This window comes from Lontra canadensis, unplaced genomic scaffold (genome assembly GCF_010015895.1).
Source record: "Lontra canadensis isolate GAN:19392208 unplaced genomic scaffold, GSC_riverotter_1.0 scaffold87, whole genome shotgun sequence".
Taxonomy (NCBI): domain Eukaryota; kingdom Metazoa; phylum Chordata; class Mammalia; order Carnivora; family Mustelidae; genus Lontra; species Lontra canadensis.
The window spans coordinates 881,595-903,459 of record NW_022631081.1 but is presented as its reverse complement, the minus strand read 5'-3'; the positions used below and the strand labels follow the sequence as shown (position 1 = coordinate 903,459).

The following is a 21,865-nucleotide window of genomic DNA, read 5'->3' as shown; positions in this document are numbered from 1 at the left end:
TAAAAATCATGTAACACATCTATCACTGTGTCTTGTTCACAAATGTGTTTAATAAACAGTAGTAATGATTATGAGGATAGTTGATGATGACAGTGACAAGAGCATAATCCGGTTATATCTGGGGGCACCACATGGTCCAGTTAGGAGTAGCGTGATATTCAAAGAAACACAGTCCAGCAATCAAAAGCTACTAAAAAGCAATTCCAATATTTATGCATCTCTCTTGGGGACTTCCAATTCATAATCACTGCACCATGTTTAAAACACCTTTACCCAAATTATCTCACTCTCCTATTTGGTAGCTGACCCAAAGGGAGTCCTTCTCTAATTGCCCCACAAAGCTCAGCTCTAAACCAAAATTCAGCACCCAGGCCGCCAACTTGTCCTCTTCTTCTTTCTTTCTTGCTTTGCTCTTTTCCCCCTCCAGAAGAAATCTTTCCAACCCCACCTTTTTTGGTTCTCCCTCAGCTGAGTTCTTATTCTTTCTGCATAATGCATGTTTGGAGGGCAGAGGAGGGAAAGAGGGAATGCAGAGCAAACAGTGGCAAAATTTTCTTTATTTGGTGAGGGGAGGGAGTGGAGCTGATAATATACACCCATTATCCCCATGTTTCCTCTTAAAACAGGAGCAGGACAATAGAGGACATGGTAAAAACTATGAATCAGTGAATTGCCACCTCTATATTTGGTAACCAACTCTGTAAATGGAGATGACCTTTCTTATTCTATAAGAAGATAATGTGTGAAATTTATCAAAACCATCTCAAAGCAAACTGCAGTCAAGCTGGAAGGATTCCTAGCCCCCAAATCATGCCTTTCACCCTAACAAGACATCCTCCAGCATAGTCCACAGTGCTGAAGAGTGTGTGTGTGTGTGTGTGTGTGTGTGTGTGTGTGTGTAAGGGGTATCTAGAATAGTGGAAGACAATACCAGCTATAGATTTTACCAACACTGACTAAAATAAACCAAAAATGCACTTAATCTTTCAGTTTAACCGTAAAAGTTTATCCTACAGGGGCGCCTGACTGACTCCACGGGTAAGGCACATGACTCTTGATATTGGGGTCAAGAGTTTGAGCCCCACGCTGGGCACAGAGTCTACTTAAAAAAGAATTTATCCTACAAATGACCTCAAACATGTATCTAGTGGTATATTCTAGGATATTCATTACAACATTGTCGAAGCAATGGCTGGAAAGAAGTTAAGAGTCCACCAAGGAGGAATGGTACAGGAATTATGGTTGGTTCAGGTAGTGACATTCTGATGGCCCTCTTTGGGCTGATACAAGTAAGCTTCCAAGGTGTATTTTTAAGTATTAAAAAATAAAAATACAGAAGCACTTATTTAATATGCTCTAGCTTATATTTTTATACATTTAAAATGTGTGTGTGTGTGTGTGTGTGTGTGTGTGTGTTTCAGGCATGCTTGCCTATGCTTAAAAAAATATTTTGGGAAAGATGAACAAGAAATCAGGGGGAGTGGTTTATCCCTGGCAAAAGGACCAGGGGGGAAGTGGAAAGGAAACCTTTCTCATTGCATATCTTTTGGTACTTATTTTTTCCACAGGCAGATCTTACTTTATAATGAAACCTTTTCTTTTTTGGAAGACAACTGTACTCACTTGTAGAAAGACCTGGCTTCAAATCTCCTCTTTTTACTGATTAGCTACGTGACTTCAGCAAGCATGTCACCCAACAGACCTCTGTTCTTAGTAAAAAATGGGAACTGTGATCTATTTCTTGCCTGATCTGAAAATGAAGTGTTTGCCATGTACTCACAATACCCAGCATGCAGCTGGGAGATAGTAGATGCTCAATGCACTGAAACAGTCTTTCTGTTTCAGTCTGTCTCCAATCCTTGTTAATGACACAAGTCCCTAGCACTCTGTGTTCCCAGGCCTTCCATTTTTACCTCCCCCTCTCTCAGAGAGTACACCTGCCCTTGAACTTAATAGCTATCCAAATTTACCTTCAATGAAACTCTCCTCAACATGGTTGTAATGTCCCAGATACTTTTCTACCCAACCTTAACCAACCTCGGACCCTACAATGAGCCCATTAGCTGCTGGACCTTCTCAAGGCCTGTTTATTACTGCCCATGAGAAAAAACAATAATATCTGAAGTTTATTGGGCATTTTCTATATGCCTAATGCTGCTCTAACATTTGATTCATGCAAATACCCAGCGAGGTAAAGATCATCATTATCCTCATCGTGTAGATCAGGAAACTAAGTGTGGTGCATCGTGAGGTTGAGAAACTTGACAAGAACTGGAAAGTGGTGGTATTGTGTCGTTCTTCTGTCTCCTGAATTCCTACTGTGCCCTGTCCAGAAATGTGCAGATACAAAACCTGGAGATCTCCACCCCATCACTACCTTTTAGCAATGCTTGCCCATTCAAATAGATTTGTTATTCTCTTCCTCATTGTCTTTCCAGCCAACACCTGCAGAAAATGTAGCTCCAGAAAGCAACCTTACGCAGTTTCTCCAGACCGATGAGATGTGTCAGAGGTCTGAGAAAACTTCTGGTCCACAGTCTACACACCAAAACTTCCGAGGAAGCACCCCTGTCCCCATGATGCCACAGTTCCGATCGGACTCCTGAGCCTGTATTGCATACTTGTGGTGTATAATTATGATACCAACAGCACATCTGTGAGCCTGTCTTCAGCCATGGATAAATGGCTCATTTTACCCTCACTGCCAGCCTGTGTTTATCCAGTGGTTCCCCAGGAGGGATTGTACATTTGGTGATGACCCATTCATTTCCATGTGCCCACTGTCCTGGTCTGATGGGGAGGTGTTCACCCTTGTTTGTTTATTTCATCATCTAACTTCCAGCCAACGATAACTGGAGCTGTTTTCTGAAGCTGTTTCTTGTAAGAATTGAAATCAACTCAAGTATTGATTCCGAATCACTTTGTAGGGACATCTGTGCTTTAAATTCAGAAGGTCCAGTATGTTTAATCCAGATTTGGGCTTTGCAATGCAAAAGAGGATCTTCCATTGCTTGGCACTTGCTGTCTACCAGACACTGCACTTACTACCTAACATGCATTTCCCCCACGGAATCCTCAGGGCAGCTTTGAGACAGGGACTGTTGTTATAGACGAGGAAACAGACAGGCCCAGGGCCACTTTGGAGATGTGGTCAGAACACGAACTCAGGCCCCTGGATTCCCAGCCCCGAGAGGATTCACATGAACTTCTTTCAGTCACTCATTTCTCCAAAACGATTGCATTGGTGTCTCCCTGTGCCGGGCACTGCGGATTCAGCCTTGAACAAGACAGTCACAACTCTGCATTATGGAACCTTTATTACATTTAGTCTGGAGCACATTATGCTTGCAAAATAACCATCACCTTTTATTTGCTGAGCACTTTAAAGTTTACAAAATGCATTCACGCCCATTATCTCGTTTTGAATGAATTTACTGTATTCCCCGATGCTTAAATAAATGGTAAATGAGACCCGTGGCTTTGAAGTGGCCTGTTATTGACAGCATACTCTCTTCCACTCAGTCTTTCCCAGACCAGAGGCTTGTGTTTACTAGACAGAGGCAATTGCATTTAAATTAAATTACTATCCCTCTTTCATTCATGTCCCGCTTTGCTTTCTGCTGCTCGTAAAATCCTCCATGGGCCTCCAGATTAGTGACTTTGTTTTCTTTTGCCATTGCATTTGGACAAACATGTAGTTCTCCTGGTCCTGGACTGGGCATCACCTGGGAGACCTACAGAGTTCTGTATGACAGCTCGGAACAGCCCCCAGAGCCATCAGTCCCCCTCTCAGAAGTTTGCTAGCCCCCACAATGTATCTACCTATTCTTTCTTTCTTTTTTTAATAGTGGGAGAAATAACAAACACTCCATCAAACAGTTGTGCATCATCGATGTGTCCATAGCCCTGTAGACCATGATACAGAATGGAGATTCCTCTTCTTACACAGGGTAATATGGAGCCATGGACTGGTGGATCCCTGCTACAAGTGTCTGTCTGTGTCTGCATTGCTTTCCTCTCTGCCAGTGGAGAAGGACCCTGAAGGCAGATGACAGGAGCCCTGCTCTGCACTTACACTTTGTCCCTGAGAATTCCCTCCAGATCTTTAATCCCCAACTAATAATAATAACAACAACAGTAATAATATTACTACATGTAAATCTATGCCTTGATTTTATAATCTGGGGGATTCACCATACATTTATCTCATTGCTCTAGAGTTTGGGGGGGGCGCTCCTTCAGCCTGTGCCTCAAAGTCTTTCTAGGGCATTAGTCTAGCAATTATATTCTGAGTGCCTGCTTTACACCAGGAAAGCATTCCTATCCTCATGGATTTTACTGTAGTGGTGAAACAGATGGCACACCAGCAGATCAAGAACTAAAGCACAGCCTAGGATTCAGGCCATAATGAAAATAAACAGGGAGCAAGGTAGGAAGTCACCATGCCAAGCCTACTTAGGCTTTGAGAGAAGGGGACATTTAAGTGGGGATACAAGCAGTGAGAAAGAGCCAGATGCATGGGCTTCCAGGGGTAGAGCATTCTGGGCACAAAGAAGGGCCTGCGAAAAGGATCAGACATAAGAAAATAACTGACAAGAAGCCAGGGCAGCAGGAGTTGGTGAATGAAAAAGTGATATCAGGTGTCAGAGAGGCAGATGGGGGCTGAAGAAGGACTAATTTTAAAATTTCTGGATAGTCCAAAGAGTAGAAAGAAGCAGGTGCTATTAATTTCATTAATAAATGTGATTTAACCCAATCCAACCAAAAAAAGTTATCATTTCAATTTGTAATGCACATAAAAAGTGATTAGTGATATATAATGTCATTATAACCTGGGATATATTGTAGGCCTATAGCATGTGTCAACTTGGACTAGCCACACTTGACATGCTCAGTAGGCATATGTGACCAGTGGTTACCATATTGAACCGAGCAAGGCTAGCTTGTGAAAGGTCTTGGTGGTGGTCAGTGATATTGGTGACTTCCCCTCCCCACCCGCAATAGATCACACTTCTCAGCAGTCATGCCCTTCTGTGGTTTTCCCCCACAGTAAGAAAGGGCCAACTGATAGAACACAGCAGAAGTGATGCGGGCCTTAAGAGTTTGGCTTCAGCAACCTCTACCATCGGCTCCTGCTCTTGGACTTGGCCACCATACTGGGAGGAAGCCCAAGCAGCTGTGTGAATAGGATCACATGGAGGAGAACTAGGCACCCAGCTGATAGCCCTCACTGAGCTTCTGAATAGCACCAATTCTAACTGCCTGCAAGGCAAATGAGATCATTTTTAGACCTTCCAGCTATCCCAGGGTCTCTCCCATCCCATGTAAAGCAAAAGTGCACCATCAACCCACAGAATTGTGAGAAATAATATACAGTTATCTTAAGCCACTAGCATTAGGATGGTTTGTTTCCTAGCATTCGAGAAGCAAAACACCTTGGTAATGATGTTGGGTTTTTCTGGGAATGAGCTAAGGAAACCTGGAAGAATCTTGAGCAGACGTGAGATTGGATCTGAATTTTTTTTTAAAAAAAAGATTTTATTTACTTATTTGACAGACAGATCACAAGTAGACAGAGAGGCAGGCAGAAAGAAGAGGAGGAGGCAGGATCCCTGCTGAGCAGAGAGCCCAATGTGGGGTTCGATCCCAGGATGCTGGGATCATGACCTGAGCTGAAGGCAGAGGCTTTAACCCACTGAGCCACCCAGGCGCCCTGGACCTGACTTTATTTTGAAGCAGATTGTTCTGACTGTTGGGCTAAGGGCAGACTATGAGGCAAGAGCGGAAATATGGGATTTAGGTAGGGAAGCTCACAGCATCTAGACAAGAGATGCTGATATCTCTGACCAGATTGACAGTGGGGGAGAGTGAGAAGAATGGACTTATTTGAGATTGTTTTTTAATTTTATTATGTTATGGTAGTCACCATACAGTACATCATTAGTTTCTGTGTAGTGTTCCATGATTCATTGTTTGAGTATAACACCCAGTGCTCCATGTAATGTGTATCCTCCTTAATACATAGGCAGTAACCTCTTCGACATCAGCCACAGCAACTTTTTTCAAGACACATCTCCAAAGGCAAGGGAAACAAAAGTGAAAATGAACTTTTGGGACTTCACCAAAAAACTTCTGCACAGCAAAGGAAACAGTCAACAAAACTAGGAGCCAAACACGGAATGGGGGCGGATATTTGCAAATGACACCACAGACAAAGGGCTGGTATCCAAGATCTATAAAGAACTTCTCAAACTCAACACCCCCCCAAAAAAAGTCAAAAAAATGGGCAGAAGATATGAACAGACACTTCCCAAAGAAGACACACAAATGGCTAAAGAGACTCTGAAAAAATGTTCAACATCATTAGCCATCAGGGAGATTCAAATCAAACCACATTGAGATACCACCTCACACCAGTTAGAATTAACCAGCAAAAATTAACAAGGCAGGAAACAAGTGTTAGAGAAGATGTGGAGAAAGAGGAAAACTCTTATACTGTTGGTGGGAATGTAAGTTGGTACAGCCACTTTGGAAAACAGTATGGAGGTTCCTCAAAAAGTTAATTTGAGATATTTTGATGGTAGCATCAAATGTCCCTTTGATGGTTTGGATAAAAGACGTGATCTACAGCAGGGAGATCAAGATGTACGTGGGAAACGCTTATGGGGAGACTTGAAGGACAATCCTGAGCCTTTCCCAGCTACTGTAGTGCCCTACTTCTGGATAATTCTGAGCTTCATGCAAGATGGAAGCTGAAAGTACCTCCTTTCTTCTTCTTAGGCTGGCATTTAGGGCATTACCCCATGTTCAATGAGCCAGGCCAACAATGCCCAGTGCCTATTGCCTCAAATGCATGTGGATGAGCCTGGGTAATTAGCAACACCTCGCCTAATTTTTTTTTTAAAGATAGCAATTTTTTAAAGATTTTATTTATTTATTTGACACAGAGAGAGAGATCACAAGTAGGCAGAGAGGCAGGCAGAGAGAGAGGGAGAAACAGGCTCGCTCCCTGCTGAGCAGAGAGCCCAATGCCGGGCTCGATCCCAGGACCCCGAGATCAAGACCTGAGCCGAAGGCAGAGGCTTAACCCACTGAGCCACCCAGGCGCCCCTCCCCTAATTTTTTGATAGTCGCTGTATTTTAGTGGCTGAACAAAACACTCCCCCAGAAGGTTGCTAAAGAACCACGACGGTGTTAGTCATTATAAATTGATACTCAATGAAGTCATAAGTACAGACATTATTAACTGGAAATGGGTTGCCTGGCAGAGTCAGGCACACTCATGGTGACCAAGCATTTTAAAATCTTTTTAATGGATTTATTTGGCTGGAACAGAGTCTTCCTCTCCCCAGGGAGAAATGAGGTACCCAGCCGTTGAGAGCAGAGCTAATTTATTATATCAGTTGCCTACTGCCACTATAATGTTGCATGACAAGCATCCACAGAGGTCTACAACAGTGAGTGTTTATTGCTTAGTGCCTGGGGTGATTGGCTGGGTGGCTCTGCTCTGCAGGTCATGGCTGGGCTCTCTCACCTGTCTGTGTATGGCAGTCATTGGGGTGCACTGCTTATATCTGGCCTCTAGAAGTATCTTAGGTTCAGCAACAAGGAGTACCATTACATGATGACGTCCACCTGCTGGGAAGTTTGGGCTATCCCTTGGCTTTGAAGCCAAGGCCGCATACATCCAGGACACCTTCAAATAATGACTGAACACAGTAGTACTGCCTGGCTATTTCTGCCCAATGCTAGACTCCATAAAGGGAAACCTTTGCTGCAGAGCTCCCTTTGAGGTTGGTTGGGACTTTATATGATGTGTATCATGATCTGAGTCTCTCTGCCCAATACTGCTTCCTTCTCTTTTTACATTTCGCAGGTGACACCTCTGAAGAAACACCTTACACTCGGAACTCCGCTTACGCATCTGCTTCCTACATAACTCAGGTGACACAGTGGGGGCTGGCTGGCTAGCTGTAGGCTGGTGTTGGATGGTCTTAGCTAGGATGGGTGGGGTGACTTGGCACTGATGCACGTACCTCTTATCCACTAGTGTCTCAGTCTGGGCGTGCGCCCATGACAATGACAGAGACATAAGAGAGCAAGCAGAAACATGCAAAACTTCCTCCTACGGACTGAATGTCTGTGTTCCCTCAAAGTTCTTATGTTGAAGTTTTAATCCTGACATGACTGTATTTAGAGATGGGAATTCTACAGAGATAATGCAGGTTAAATGAGGTCATGAGGGTAGGGCCCCGATCTAATAGAACTTGCGTCCTTATAGGAAGAAACACCAGAGAGCTCTTCTCTCTGTGTACACACGAGAAGAGACGGTGACCACTTACAGTCCAACAGAAGAAGCCCCAGAATGTCACCGCCACTTTGACACTGGATGTCAGCTTCTAGAACCATGAGAAATAAATTTTTACTATTAAGTCACCCAGACTGTGATATTTTGCAAGGGCAGCACTAGCTAAGACACTTCTGGAGATCTAGTCTCAGAAAAGGCACACTGTAGTTTGTGCCTCATTCAAACGCCTAAAAAAAAGTCACATGGGGAAAGAAGGACTTTGCATGGAGGGAAGGAACTCTGAGGTTGATGAAGCAAGGGGATAGAGAGAAATGAAGAAGTGGGGCCATCAGTACAATGCACCAGACTCATTATCATGGGACAAACCATCCCAGGTAGAGGGAGGCTAGCCTTGAGCCTTTGCCCATGAATTTCCCTTCTTCGTATCTTTTCTTCTTGTACTTGAACCTTTGCATCTAATCCAGCCTCCAAAGGCTATCACAAAGCCCCTTCTTCTGTGAAGTCCTTCCTGGTCACAGTCCCTGTGTCCTGTGTCCCCTGGATTCTCTCTGGGCAGAAATCGAAAGTCTTCAATGTACAAGTCAAGTGCAAATTCAAAACAGGTCTTTCCAGGTCCAAAATGAACCTCAGATAAATGTTTGTGAAACAAACCACTGAATAATGATTGAAATACAACAAGAGAGGTAAATAAGAGTCCTCCTTATGAAAATGGAAACAATGTTTCTGCCTAATGCATGGAATTGCTAAGTAGAATTAAATAAGATACTCCATGTTAAGCAGTTGACACATCTCTGGTGTATTATGAGTGATCATAGCCCTAAATATAAGAGCTAAAGCAAAAAGCTGCTAGTAGGGGAAAAAAAAAAAAAAGGTAAGAGAATATCTTGATGACCTTTTCGACAGGCGAAGGTTTCTCTGAAATGGTTTAGAAAGTATGAATCACAAAAAGGAAAAAAAAAACAACAACTGAGCTTCACTAAAATTAAAATTCCTACTTATCCAAAATACACCTTTAAGAATATAGATAAGCAAGCCACAGACTGGAAGAAAAGACTGCAAAACATATCTGATGAAGGACTCGCATCCAGAATATATTAAGAATTTGTATAACCTGATAATATGAAGACAAGTGATTCAATTAAACAAAAATGTGAACAGACACTTCCTACAAGAAAATATGCAAATGGCCAAGAGGCACATGAGGAAGTGCTCACTGTCATTAGTCTTTAGAAACATGCCAATTAAAATCATAATGGGGTACTGCTACACGCCCACCAGAGTGGCTGAAATTAAAGGACCAGCAACACCGAATGCCGAATGCTGGGACCCTCCCTCACGGCAGGTAGGAACGTGAAATGGCGCGATCGCCCTGGAAAACAGTTTGGCAATTTCTCTAGACGTTACATGTACAGCTCACCCTGGGACCCAGCAATCCCTTTCCGAGGCATCTATCCCAGAGAAATGAAAACAAACGTCCAGGAAAAGCTTTGAAGACAAATGTTCACAGCATCTCCTTTCATAAGAGCTCCCTAAAGGGAAACAGCTTAAATAGTCACCTACAAGAAAATAGATTAAAAAAAAAATTGTGGTATATTTAGACAATTAAATATTACTCCAAAAAAAAAAAAAGGCCCATAAATGACTGATTCATTCTGTAACATAGAGGAATCTCAAAAAATGACTTGCTGAGAGAAAGAAATCCAAGCACAAAAAAGTCTGTTTTGCATGATCGCATCTATATGAAATTCGAGGATGGGCAAAACTGACCCTGTGATGATAGAGATCAGGATAGTGGTTGTTTGGGGGCTGGGGTTGGGGAGGGGGAACCTGATCAGGAAGGCACATGAGGAAACTTTCTGGAATGACTCAATGTCTCCTTTTGATAGGAATTCCTCAAAACAGATTGAACAAGATACTTCAGATATGAACATTTCTCTCTATGTAAAGTCAATCTCAATTACATAAGAAATATGAATTATCCAGCTGCCTGGCTGGCTCAGTCAGTTTAGAGTCTGCCTTTGGCTCAGGTCATGATCCTGGGGTCCTGGGATCAAGCCCCACATCGGGCTCCCTGTTTAGCAGAGAGCCTGCTTCTCCCTCTCCCTCTGCCCCTCCCCACCCTGGTTTTGCTCTCTCTCTCTTGCCCACTAGCTCTCTCTCCCTCAAATAAATAAAATCTTTAAAAATAAGAAATATGACTTATTAATATTATTGTCATTATTGCTTTTCTCTGCACCAGGCACCTTGATTGACATGTTGACATCTTGTCTTGTAGTCAGTGAGGACAGGACCCCGTCCTGTTTGCTCCTGCTTGGCTCACCAGTGCCCAGCTCAAGGCCTAGCACCAAATAGATGTTCAGTGAATATTTGTTAAATAAATTCACGAATGAACAAGTAAGCGTTTGCACAAGGAGAGAGCAATAGCAGAAGGAATGTCTGGCTTTGGAAAGCAGAGCTGGGAGAAACAGAGTTTCTGATATTTACAACTCTCCAGCCTCTCTGTTCTGGTTTGCTGGACAACTGGGGGCTCCGTTAACACTCATATCTATGTATTTACAAGACAGCCTGGAGGCTGCTTGGGAACTAATTCAGCATCTCAAGGAAATTATTTGCCTTTAGAAAAGAAGATGTAAATATTCCCCACTCGGCTGAACAGAATGGCTCCACTGGGCTCCCAAAAACAGCCCTTAAGAAAGTCCTTTAACTCACTGCCGAGGCTGGGAGAAGGATTCTAGGAAAGGAAGAGGAGATGGCAGCATCAAGGAGTCGCTGCACATCCCCACACATTGTCTCCTTTACTCCTCATGATGATGAAGCCAACCAGGGTCACTGTCTCCATTTTGCAGATGAGAACATGGAGGCTCAGAGGTGTCCCAGGTGAGTGACGCTCTGCTGGGGTTAGCACTGAAACCCAGGCCTGCCTGGTCCTTGGTAGGGCTGGAGAACCAGGTGTCGTCCTAACTCTCACTTTTGATTGCTGTGTGCCCGGGGTCGTGGCTTTCTCTGAGCTTCAATTTCCTCATCTGTAGAAAGGGGTCCATGCCTTGCCCTCCCATCTAGGAGGAGGTGAGGCTGAGAGGAACCCCAAGGAAGGCAGAAATGGGCCTGCTTCTCATCCCACCAGGGGACTGGGCATATCACCTGCTGGGAGGTCACCACAGGGAATGGGCACTTCTCTGTCAACCCTCTCGAGCTGCCTTCTCAATCTATTTAGAAGATCTTCACTCTGCACCACCTCCATGGCCACCACTCTGGTCTGAGGCACCTGCAGTCTCTCACGTGGGTTAGAGGTCTCCACGCTGGTCTCCCCGATTCCGCTCTTTTCCTTTGAAGTCTATTCTCCACTCAGCAACCAGGACGATCGTTATGAACCCGAGGTCAGATTATGTCGCAGCTCCAAACACTGGAGTGGCTCTAAGGTGACCACCTCATCCTGGTGCACCTGGGACTTTACTGGTTGGAGCCCCAAAAGTCCTGTGTGCCGGGAGCCTCCTCAGTCCTGGGCCAGTTGGGATGGTGGATCACCCTAATGGCTTCCAGATCTTTCTGAGTTAAAGCCAACATGTTCACAAAGTCCTCTATCACCTGGCCCCCATCACCTCTCTGTCCTTGTCCACCACGCCTTTCCCCCTTGCTCACCCCACTCCAGCCATGCTGGCCTCCTTGCATTCATGCTGCCACCCCGGGGCCTTTGCACTGTCTGTTCCTTCTGCCTAGAATGTTCTTCCTCATTTTATGATTGGTTCCCTCCTCCTGTCAGGTCTTTGCTTCAGTATTTCTTTCTCAAGGAGCCTTGCTCCCCTCATTCCTTCTAAAATATTCTCCACATCCCTCTCAATGCCTCTCAGACCTCTCCCCTGCTTCACTTTTTCTTCCTCCTCAAACTTTTCGTTATCTAACATATTACATAGGTTACTTTCTTCTCTTATCTACCATTTGCCCCTACCCCCGACTAGAATGTAAATCCCACAAGGGCATGGATGTCTTTCCACCTTCATCACAGCTGTATCTCTGGGGCTGGAACAGTGATTTATAAATCAACACACAGCACGTGCTTTATGAGTCCTGGTTGAGTGAATGAATTACCTTAGCATCACCCATGAGTTGGGTCTCTAAGCGCCCAGTTAGGTGAGGAAGACCAGCGAGTGTACAGAGGCTTCAAGCCGGGCTATAAGGGCAGAGGGAGACACAGGGGTGTGAGCCTGTGGCAGAGCCCCCAACCCTTCCTGGAAGTCGGGGAAGCCTGAGAACAGGAGGAAGAAGGGCAAGAAGATGTTGGCCTGCCAGCAGCATCTGCTCTGCAGAGAAAGTCCCCGCATGCCCCTCCCCCCACTTCCTGCCACACAAACTCCCGTCAGACACTTCAGCAGTAGCTATGGTGGGCAGCAGTCCGGGGACCACGAACTGCATCCCTCACTCCGAACCATGAACTCGCTCCGACTAAGGAAGCTGATGAGCCACCAGCAGCAGGAACGATTTCCGTTCCCTCTCCTGTCTGGAAAGGACACCTTCAAGTCTGTATTGAGGCTTCTCACGCTGTGGCAATTTGGGATAAGCCACTCCTCCCATTAGGCATGAAACTGGATTCCTTCCAATTCAGGAGGGTCAGCGGGGCCCCCGGGAAGCAGTCCCCCCCAGCGCACGCCACCTTCCAGGGAGCTGCTTGAGATCAGAACTGACAATAGGGGTAAATGGTTGGGATTGGTCACGCTGGGACCTCGCTTCGGTGGTCTCTGCCTGGGTCAGAGCCAGAACAGCCATTCAGCCTCTCCCCACACGGGCCAGACGACCAGGCCATGGGACTGGGAGGAGGTCAGGGAGCACCGAGCAAGGGAGCTCTGAACTCTGATCCCAGCTCCTTCGCTGCTAACTCTGTCAGTCACTCGGGCTTCCTGAGCCTCAGTTTTGTCATCTGTAAAATGGGCTCAGTGATCCTTGTGCTGGTGCTTCTGTGGACCAAACTCCAGAACCAGGGTTTCCTCTCACACTACTTATTATCCAAGGCCTAGAGGGGTCTAGTAAACTGTTGAGGTCCCAGCTTCAAAAACGGCAAAGACAGGACTAAACCCAAACCCGTTCTTAGTGACCGGGTGCATGACCTCCAGACGGAGCAGGCAGGGCTGAATTTGGCTAGAGAAAGATGGAGCAAAGTAAAGTGATATTCTCCATAGGCCCTGTCTACCAGCTGACCTAGTAGGAAGGCACTGTCTACACAGCCAAGCTCGTCCCAGGATATGATTATCCAGAATGCCTGCCTTGGGTTCAAATCTCAGCTTCGCTTGTCTGTTCTCATGTTCCTCCTGAACCTCAGTGTCTGATTCAGGGGAAGGACCCTCAAACCCTCTCCTCTGATTTTCACCTTCTGCTAGACCCCTTGTTACTTTCCCTGACCCACGCACTGAGCAATGAAGAACTGTTGTTTATTTAATCTATCAGAGCCAGCCATAGTCTGTGGACTCAGTTTATCGGGGGCACAAGCCCACTGTGCCTTAAAGAATTGCATGCCCCAGCATTCTTCCACCTCCAGCTGTAGACCTCTCAAGGACAGCTGGAGACATGGTGAGGCCAAGGGCTTTGACAAACACAGCTGTGTCTCCTTCTACCCTCTGCGGCCAGCCTGAGCAGGAAGATCACAGACTTTCGATGACAGGAGGTGGGAGATGGTAGGATTGACATAAGCCACTCCACTGTGCTCTACAAGCTGAAGGCACATGAGATGAGCACGATTTTATCAGAGCCCAGAAGGGGGCTACTGGGCCTTCATGCAGCTAGTCATAAAGCAGCTGCTGAGTCATTTTTTATATTTTCTTGTACGTATGGAAAGGGCAGGGTGATTGATGGGGCAGTAGACCCCCAACACCTGTCTCAGAAACGATGCTTAAATATCACCGAGCACAGCACCTGGCTCCTCACTGACAGATGAGGAGTGGAAGGTATGGGTGGTTCTTAACAGAGGGTGACAAGGTCACCACCTCACCTTGTCCCCAGGGCCAATGCTTAGCATCCGTCACTATGCTCTGAAGGTAGCTGCTCACACTGACAGGTGAATAAGCAACCGAGACTGGGCGGGGTAGGAACAGAGCCTTGGCTGTCCGTCTCCTGAAGACAACAGCAGGAGCTTGGCTAAGCCATTAATCACATCTAGAGCCTTCCATGGTTATATCTGACATCCTCCAGCATCTGCCTCTCTCCACTGCAATGTCTTCCTTGTTCTTCCCACCTAACGATCCTTGGGATTTGGAAAGAATGGAAATCTTCCATTCCTCAGCCCTAAACCATGCAGTCGACCAGGGGCCTGGGGACAGAGCTGGGTCTCTGGCGGCCTGCCAAGGGTCCAGGCAGGGAGGGGATGGTGTAGACACAGAAGGATGACCCGTCACAGGTGACACGGGCACAGCTGATACGTAACTGCAAGTTTATTACCCGTCTTCTCTCGTAAGCCATAAGCTTCATGAAGGCAGCCCTCTGCCCACCCCAGCCTCAGCTGGAAACAGGGCCCAGAACGTGGGGTGGTGGGAAGACCCATAATTATTTCTTAAACGAAAAAATATTAACTGGGTCTTAAACTCTGATCTGCCTTTGGACACATCTTTTCCCTCTCTGAGTCTCATTTTCCTTTACTATAAAATTACCCCAAGTCTCTCTTCTCGTCGTGGGATTCTAGGATTCTTTTAAGATCTGGGAACACTGTTAAAAACAGCCTTGGGGCCCAGAAACAGGAGGAGACGTTTGGGATGGCTATTTAACCCACTAGGATCCGTAACTTCCAACACTCTCACCTCTCAAATAACTTTGGTTCTGCTGGCAGGGAAGCCAGCGAAGGGCAGGGCAGTGCAGGTGAAGCCTCAGCCTTGGGTGTGGGAGAGCCAGGTTTCTGAGCCCAGAGCTCAACGGAGCCACTGTTGACTGTGAGCTGACTACATGCCGGGCACTGAGCTCAGCGCTTTGGGAGACCGTGGACCTTGCAAGAGGCCAGCAGGCTGGTATGAGTCCCAGACCCATTGCACAGAAGAGGGAAGGAGGGCCCAGAAAGAAGGAAACAAGCTGAGCTCACAGAGAGAGGATGGCATAGCCCAGGCCTTGAAGAAGTGGTAACTTGGGTGGGGCTTATTGCCCTGGGTCCCAGGCCAAGCAAGATGCTGATGTGACCTCATGGTCCCCCTGAGGATTTCTGCAGTTGGCTTGCAAGGAGAAGGGCCACGCTGGGTCAGTATCTTCTGCATCAGCTTGTGCTGAGTTGGGGGATCTGAGGGGCAAGGGCTTTCTGTTTCCTGCACAACAGTGAGGGAAGCTTTGCTGTTATGACTTGACTTTAACCTTTATGGATGCACCGCTTTGCACATCATTGAAGAATAATGACAGGTTTCTCCTTTACCGCAAGGTACTTCATAAAATAAATGTCCAGTAAATTTTGAAGAGGGAACTCACGAGATAATTTCATCTTTATTTTTCCTTATCGCGCTTCTCATTCTCTGATACCATATTTATTTTCGTGGTTACTGTCTGTCTCCCCAGGTAGGATGTTCCCTCTAAAAAAGCAGGAGGGGTTCCGCCTGCTTGCCATGGATCCCCCACGTGGGGAACACTGCCTGGCGCGTAGCAGGTGCCCCACGAATATTGGCTGAATGAGGAATCCTGCTGGCACAGGAAGAGAAGCTCCTGGAAACTCACAGATTCCAGGCCCTAAAAATGTCGGCAAATCTCCAGCGCCAGGAAGGCAGCGAGAATCTGCTCTCGAGTTCTGTAACTGCTTTCATTCGGGGACCAAGCTGGGAGCTCGGGACGTATTTACCTGATCGCTACATGAATAATGCTCATGATTAGCAAATTAAATTACCACCTACTTTGCAGAGCACGTGTTACGGAGCTGAATTACGATCCCTACGGAACGTGCCTGGGGAAGCCCTGAAGCCCTGATGCTGTATTGACAGATGGGGTCTTCAAAGGGGCGATCATGTTAAAGCTAATCCGTTTGGATTGTCCGATCTGATCTGACCGCCGTCCTTATAAGAAGAGGAAATATGGACACACAGAGAGACAAGCAGGGATGCATGCAGAGAGGAAAGACCACAGGAATGCCCAGGGAGAAGGCAGCCATCTATGAGCTAAGGAGAGACCTTCGAAGGAACCAGGCCTACCAACACCTCCTCGGGCTCAGTCTTCAAGCCTCCAGAACCATAAGGCGACCCCCTAATCTGTGGTGATTTGCTACAGCAGCCCTAGCAAAGGAGCACACAGAAGGAGCTCTGATTGGCTATCCCAGAGGGGCCCTGGGGACAGACGCACATTGCGGGTAGAACCTAGCCTATGCCGGTGGGAATCTAAATAGGGACGGCATCACCATTCTCCATGCGGACATGAGCTAGCACAGCCTTTGCAAATAGGGAATGATAAGTGCATAAATTAAAAAAAATTAAAATAAAAAAATAAAAGTGCATTTATCTTTCAGGACTTTTTCTGAAGTTGTGGTGTGAGGCTCCATGTACAATGCTTCACAAGGTGTCCAACGTAGCATGTGAATAACAAACACCAGCCTACAGTTTCAGTATGACTGATACTTCAAGGGTGTTTGGAGAAGCGGGTATCCAAGCTACAGACGTGCCTAGGCCAGTGGAGTTTGTGGCACATGTGCATACTGGTGTGGGCGTGGCGGGGCTGTGTATGCGAGCAGGGGTATGGGGGGGCACTGTGAGCAGATGTTCGCAGGCGCTTGAATGTGGATCTGGGTGCACCTGGGTGGGGATGCCTTCATGTCAATGTGTCACATGCATCCAAGGAATATAGGTTCCTTAACTTTTTCAGGGGCTTGTTCATCTACTCATCTATTCAAGTTTCTCGAAAGCTTGCCTACACATATGTGCACAATGTAGGTGAGTAGGCAGGCAAGGGGACTAGGATAGAGGTAAATATGGGAATTGAGGGAGAATGGAGAACGAGCACTTATTGCCATTTGATGTATCATGGAGGACTTCCCGGAGGAGGTGGCACTTGAGTTGATGAGGTCAAATGAAGAGGAGCAAGGCCCTTGTGTGGAGTTATGGAGGGGGAGAGAAATAACAGTGTGTACTCAAAACTATAAACATTTTGGGTTGATGCTGTTCCCTGGAACCCTTCTCCCCAGGCCACCCCCATCAAACCTCCAGGGTCCCGTGATCACAGAACAGATAGGAAGCACGGAGGCCAAGGAGCTATCACTTTATTTTGTATAGATCAAGCATGATGGGATCCCATGCCCGAGGGATATGCCTCCTGGTGGACCCCTCTGGCCACTCAAGCACAGCCATGCTGGTCGGCTCTGGACTAAGGGCCCCTGGGCAGGCCTGGCCCATCTCTCTCTTTCTCCAGACAGTGGTGGAGCCAGGAAGTCTTCCGGGGCAGTACATCTCAGGAGGCTGGAAACAAACGTAGGTCAGAGTGGATCAATGGGATGCAGGAAGGATGTTTGGGGGCGGTGCGGAGGCTCTGATGTCCCCTGTCTCTGGGGGGCATTCCTGCAGAGACACCACCCAGAGGAATGAAGGAGCATGGGCAGCAGAAGGGGAATGAGTGGAGAGAAGCTTGGGACGGAGCTCCTGAAGGACCAAAGGGCTGAGTGCTGGGGCGCCTAATGCTTTCCACTTGTGGCGGGTGCTGGGCCCTAAGCTGGAGATCCCTGGCATTTACTCACAGTGTTAATTTGGGGGCTGGTGTTATCAGCTCCAATTTCACGCTGTGGACACAGGGGCTTGGCCAGGTCCCATGATTTGCCCCAGGTCTCACAGCCAGATACACGGAAGGTGCTAGCTTACAGGGATAGGGGTGGGCTCACTTGGATCTGAATCCCCTAATATATTGCCTCACAGGGGATGGAGCTATACCTCTATCGTTCAGTTCAAGCCTCCAGTGTGGATGTCAGGGCGGAAGATTTTTTTTTTGGCAGAGGCTCTGTTACCACGGTGAGTGCTACTGGATGGGGGAAGGACTTGAGTTAAAAAAAAAAATGGCAGAGACAAGATGTTCTGTGATGACTTCTGCTAAGAACTGTTCTCCTTATGGACGTGTGCCCTTTACTTGGCCTTTGAAACTGCTTTCTGTGTCCCCGAGAGCATAATAATGTAAATGAATATCACATCTCTTCCCGGTAATTGAGAGCAGAGAGAAGGCCGTGTTAAGTCAAATTAATTTGCTCTGATACAGTCTGAGCCTGTCTCCTCGGAAGGGGCAATTGCTTTTTGATGGGCCAAGGGTGCCTCTCAAAGTAGGAGGTCTATGGGTGTGGAGGCTGGTGGCTCGTTTGAGTCCAGGAGGCCTCTGGAAGGAAGGCTGGGGACCAAGGCAAGGCCTAGGCTGTGCACCTGCCTGCGGCTGCCCCATCCTGCCAGAGCCTGCAGCTGCTTCAAGTTCAGTGCCCAAGAGTTTCCCGGAGGCCACATGCCATTATATTACTCAGTAGGACATTTGCCTTGTGTCTGAACCTGGAGGGAGGGACTTAAACCTCCTCTGTTGATGTCCAGCCTCCCCATACTGGCTTTGCCTTTCAGGGAGGAGTCACAGAGTGGAATACCCAGGACCCTAAGGCTTGAAATGTGTTCTGGGCGGGGTTGTCAGGAGCCAGCCCAGCCTCAGGCAAAGAGCACCAAACTGGGGGTCAAGGCAACTGGATTGGCGGCCGACTCCCCAGGGAAATCTTGATCTTGAGGGCTCCCTCATTTGTTTTACCAGTGAGGTCAGAGTCAGGAAGTTCTGACATCCCTTTGAGTATAGATGGTTGGGGTGCCAACCTCACTATGGGATGTCAACACAGGCAACTTCTTTAAAGATCCTGCTCTGTCACTGAGAAGACCCTGAGCTTATCCCTGATTGTGCTCAGGATAGGTTACCAAGGAGAAGTGTTACAGACACAAGTGGCGATTCCGGAGTTTCAAATGCCATTCTGCCCGGCTGACGTCCTACAAGGGGCTTAACCTCTTTGACTCTGTTTGCCAAACTGTAAAATAGGAATCAGTCATCCTAACCACCTATGGGGATCCCTGTGGATACTGACTTGTTGGATATGTATGCCCAACAATTACAAGCCATTATGAGCAATGGATTCCTCTTCCTATCTTTAGTCCGGAGAAGTCCAGGATTAGCTCTGGGGTAGGAGAGAGGGCAGAGGGAAGTCCTACTTCTCTTCTCCCATTTGCTGCTCTGGGAACTTTGCACTGGCTCCCTGCTGCTGCCCACCCACACAAGGGGCCTCCGTTTCTCTCTGGATATGTAAAGCAAGAGTTGGATCCCACTCTTCCCAAAGCCCCTTCTTCCCCAGCCTGAGCCTTCCCCGTAAGATTTGCCATCGTTAAGTAGACAGAAGGCCACCATGGCTCCTCTAGCTCCAGGCAGAATGGAGCCTTGGAAAGACAAAAAAGCCCAGCACCTTCTCTAGAACCGTCCTACAGGACCCTCTGCTTTCCAATGGGTCCGCATTTTAAAATCCTAAGGAACCAGGGGCACCTAGCAGAGAGCTTTGCATCTGGCAACTCATTACTTCTGCAAGAATCTCTAAAACCCATCTTCTCTAGAGAAATCACTCACAGCGAGGAAGGCAGCGGCAGCAACAGGTTTTCTCCAGGCTGCCAGACCTGGGCGGGCTGTTTGGTTTTCATTTTCCCAAGAACAGTCCCCGCCTGCTGCTTTTACCTGCACTGGCTACTACTTCTGGAGATATTTCTTCATTATGCTCTCAACGTCCTCGTCTTTGCTCCCTGCCCCCGGCTCCCTGTGCTCAGGGGACGTTTGCTCGCCACCATCACCCTCCAACCGTGGGATTCGTGGTCGACTCTTGATGCTGTCGGCACTTTTGAAGGACACGATGGAGCTGGAGGAGGAGGACGAGTCAGAGAGCTGAGCGGGGTCGTCCTTGGACTCCGGACTCTTTTTCAAAATGGTATTGATCCCTGAGAGAAAGGTCCGGTCAGCCTCCTCTGTCTCAAAGTGGATGCGTGAGCGCCGCGGACTGTCTTGACCCTCTTTGGGGGCTCTGGCCAAGGACACGGGAGACTCAGGCTTCCGGATGGCTGGGAGGAAGTCGTCGAAATCCACTTTGGTCTTGCGTTCATAGTTGAGGCTTGGGACCTTCCAGGTGAACGGATCGCTGTCCAGGGGTTCCTCCATGAGGTGGGCAAACTGGCGGTTCTGGAAGACGAGGGGCTCCTTGCCCAGGTCTGGACAGCCTGCGTCATCGAGAGAGGACTCCAGATAGCGCCTCCGAGGCCGCAGCGTGGGTGATAAGAGCAGGGACCTGGATGAGCTTGGGGAGCTCAGTCTTCTGCCGGAGCTCTGCCCCGATTCGAACAGGGACTCACAGGAGCTGAACCGGGTCTTCAGCTTCTCATGCGGCTGGGTGGTGACCTCGGTGCTCTGGGAGGAGATGCATTTCAGGCTGGTGGACCGCAGGAGCCCGGCCGATGTCCCAGAGGCACCCTCCGGTTCCAGGGCTGACTTCACCCCAAACCCCAGCGAGAGGGCTCCCTCGTCACTGCCCGCCCTGGCCCTCCGCAGCGCAGAAGCCCCGGTGGTCTGGTAAATGGGAAGGGTGGGCCAGTCCTCCAGCCCCAGCGGGGACCCCCGGCCCCTCTGAGCTCTCTTCCTCCGGAGACCTTCCACAAACTCCGACAGGGCTGCCGAGGGACTGGGCAGCTTTTCCCTGGATGCAGGGGATGTGTCTGTACTCCGAGAAGCTGGGGAGGAAGACCGTGTCCCCAGTCTCTGCACAGGTTTTCTCTGCCCACCACACTCGTCCCCATCCCCCGGATGGTAGTACTTTTGCCGTCGGAGGCAGAGGGGAGAAACAGACTTGTCCCCCGAGGTTTGGCTCTGCGCGGTCCGGGCTCTGCTCAGGGCCGACGCCGGCTGGGACCTCTCTGCATCTCTGGACTCGTCCTTCATCCTGCGCCAAGAAGACACATGCGGTCAGTAGAAACCACAGCATTCACACGGTCTGATGCCATCCGTGTGAGAGCCGCTAAGCACAGGCACTAATACTATTTTTCTTTGGACACACCATCCTGACTACACTCTCAAATGAACCGAGTGATTTAATGGGCGAATTCGAGCCATGTAAATGATTTCTTGTTGCTTTCTGAAATGTAATTTCTGCTTATAATTAAACCCAGCTACACAGGTGCGACTGGATTAAAACGGCAGTTAAGATGATAGGACATGATAGGACCTACCACACCAGGGCCTGCTGCGAAATAAGTGGTTTGCTTCTTGGAGACTTGAGGGGGACCTGCGAGGGGTTATTTATTTATTTAGGGCTGAGCCCAGAGGAGGGTCCCACCAAGTAGGGCTTCTGAGAGTCAGTGACCCAAATATGTCTCAGTGGGATGCTCTTTGGCACCCCTGATTGATTTATGGGGTAGAGGTAAGAACTCGGTCCCCCCGCAAAGAGAAAGATTTTCATAAAATCGACACGAAACCAAGTCTAAACACAAGAGGACAGACGGTTTCTATTCTGGGACTATACCAGGCTTGGCTTTCATACAGAGGCATCTTGAAAGAGCTGAGCCAAAAACACTCCCCCTCTGAAAAGTAGGA

At 47.8% G+C, this 21,865-nt stretch overlaps 1 protein-coding gene across 1 annotated transcript in view; it reads right to left on the bottom strand.

The window, feature by feature from the left end:
* Positions 1 to 17,487: 17,487 nt before the first annotated feature.
* MYO18B (myosin XVIIIB) overlaps positions 17,488 to 21,865 on the bottom strand; it is a 248,035-nt gene continuing 243,657 nt past the window's right edge. The window contains exons 43-44 of the mRNA XM_032883267.1: positions 19,967 to 21,215; positions 17,488 to 17,700 (exon numbers count right to left, since the gene is read on the bottom strand). Of these exons, the coding sequence (XP_032739158.1) occupies positions 19,979 to 21,215 (1,237 nt within the window). The 3' untranslated portion in view covers positions 17,488 to 17,700; positions 19,967 to 19,978. The remainder of the gene's footprint in view (positions 17,701 to 19,966; positions 21,216 to 21,865) is intronic.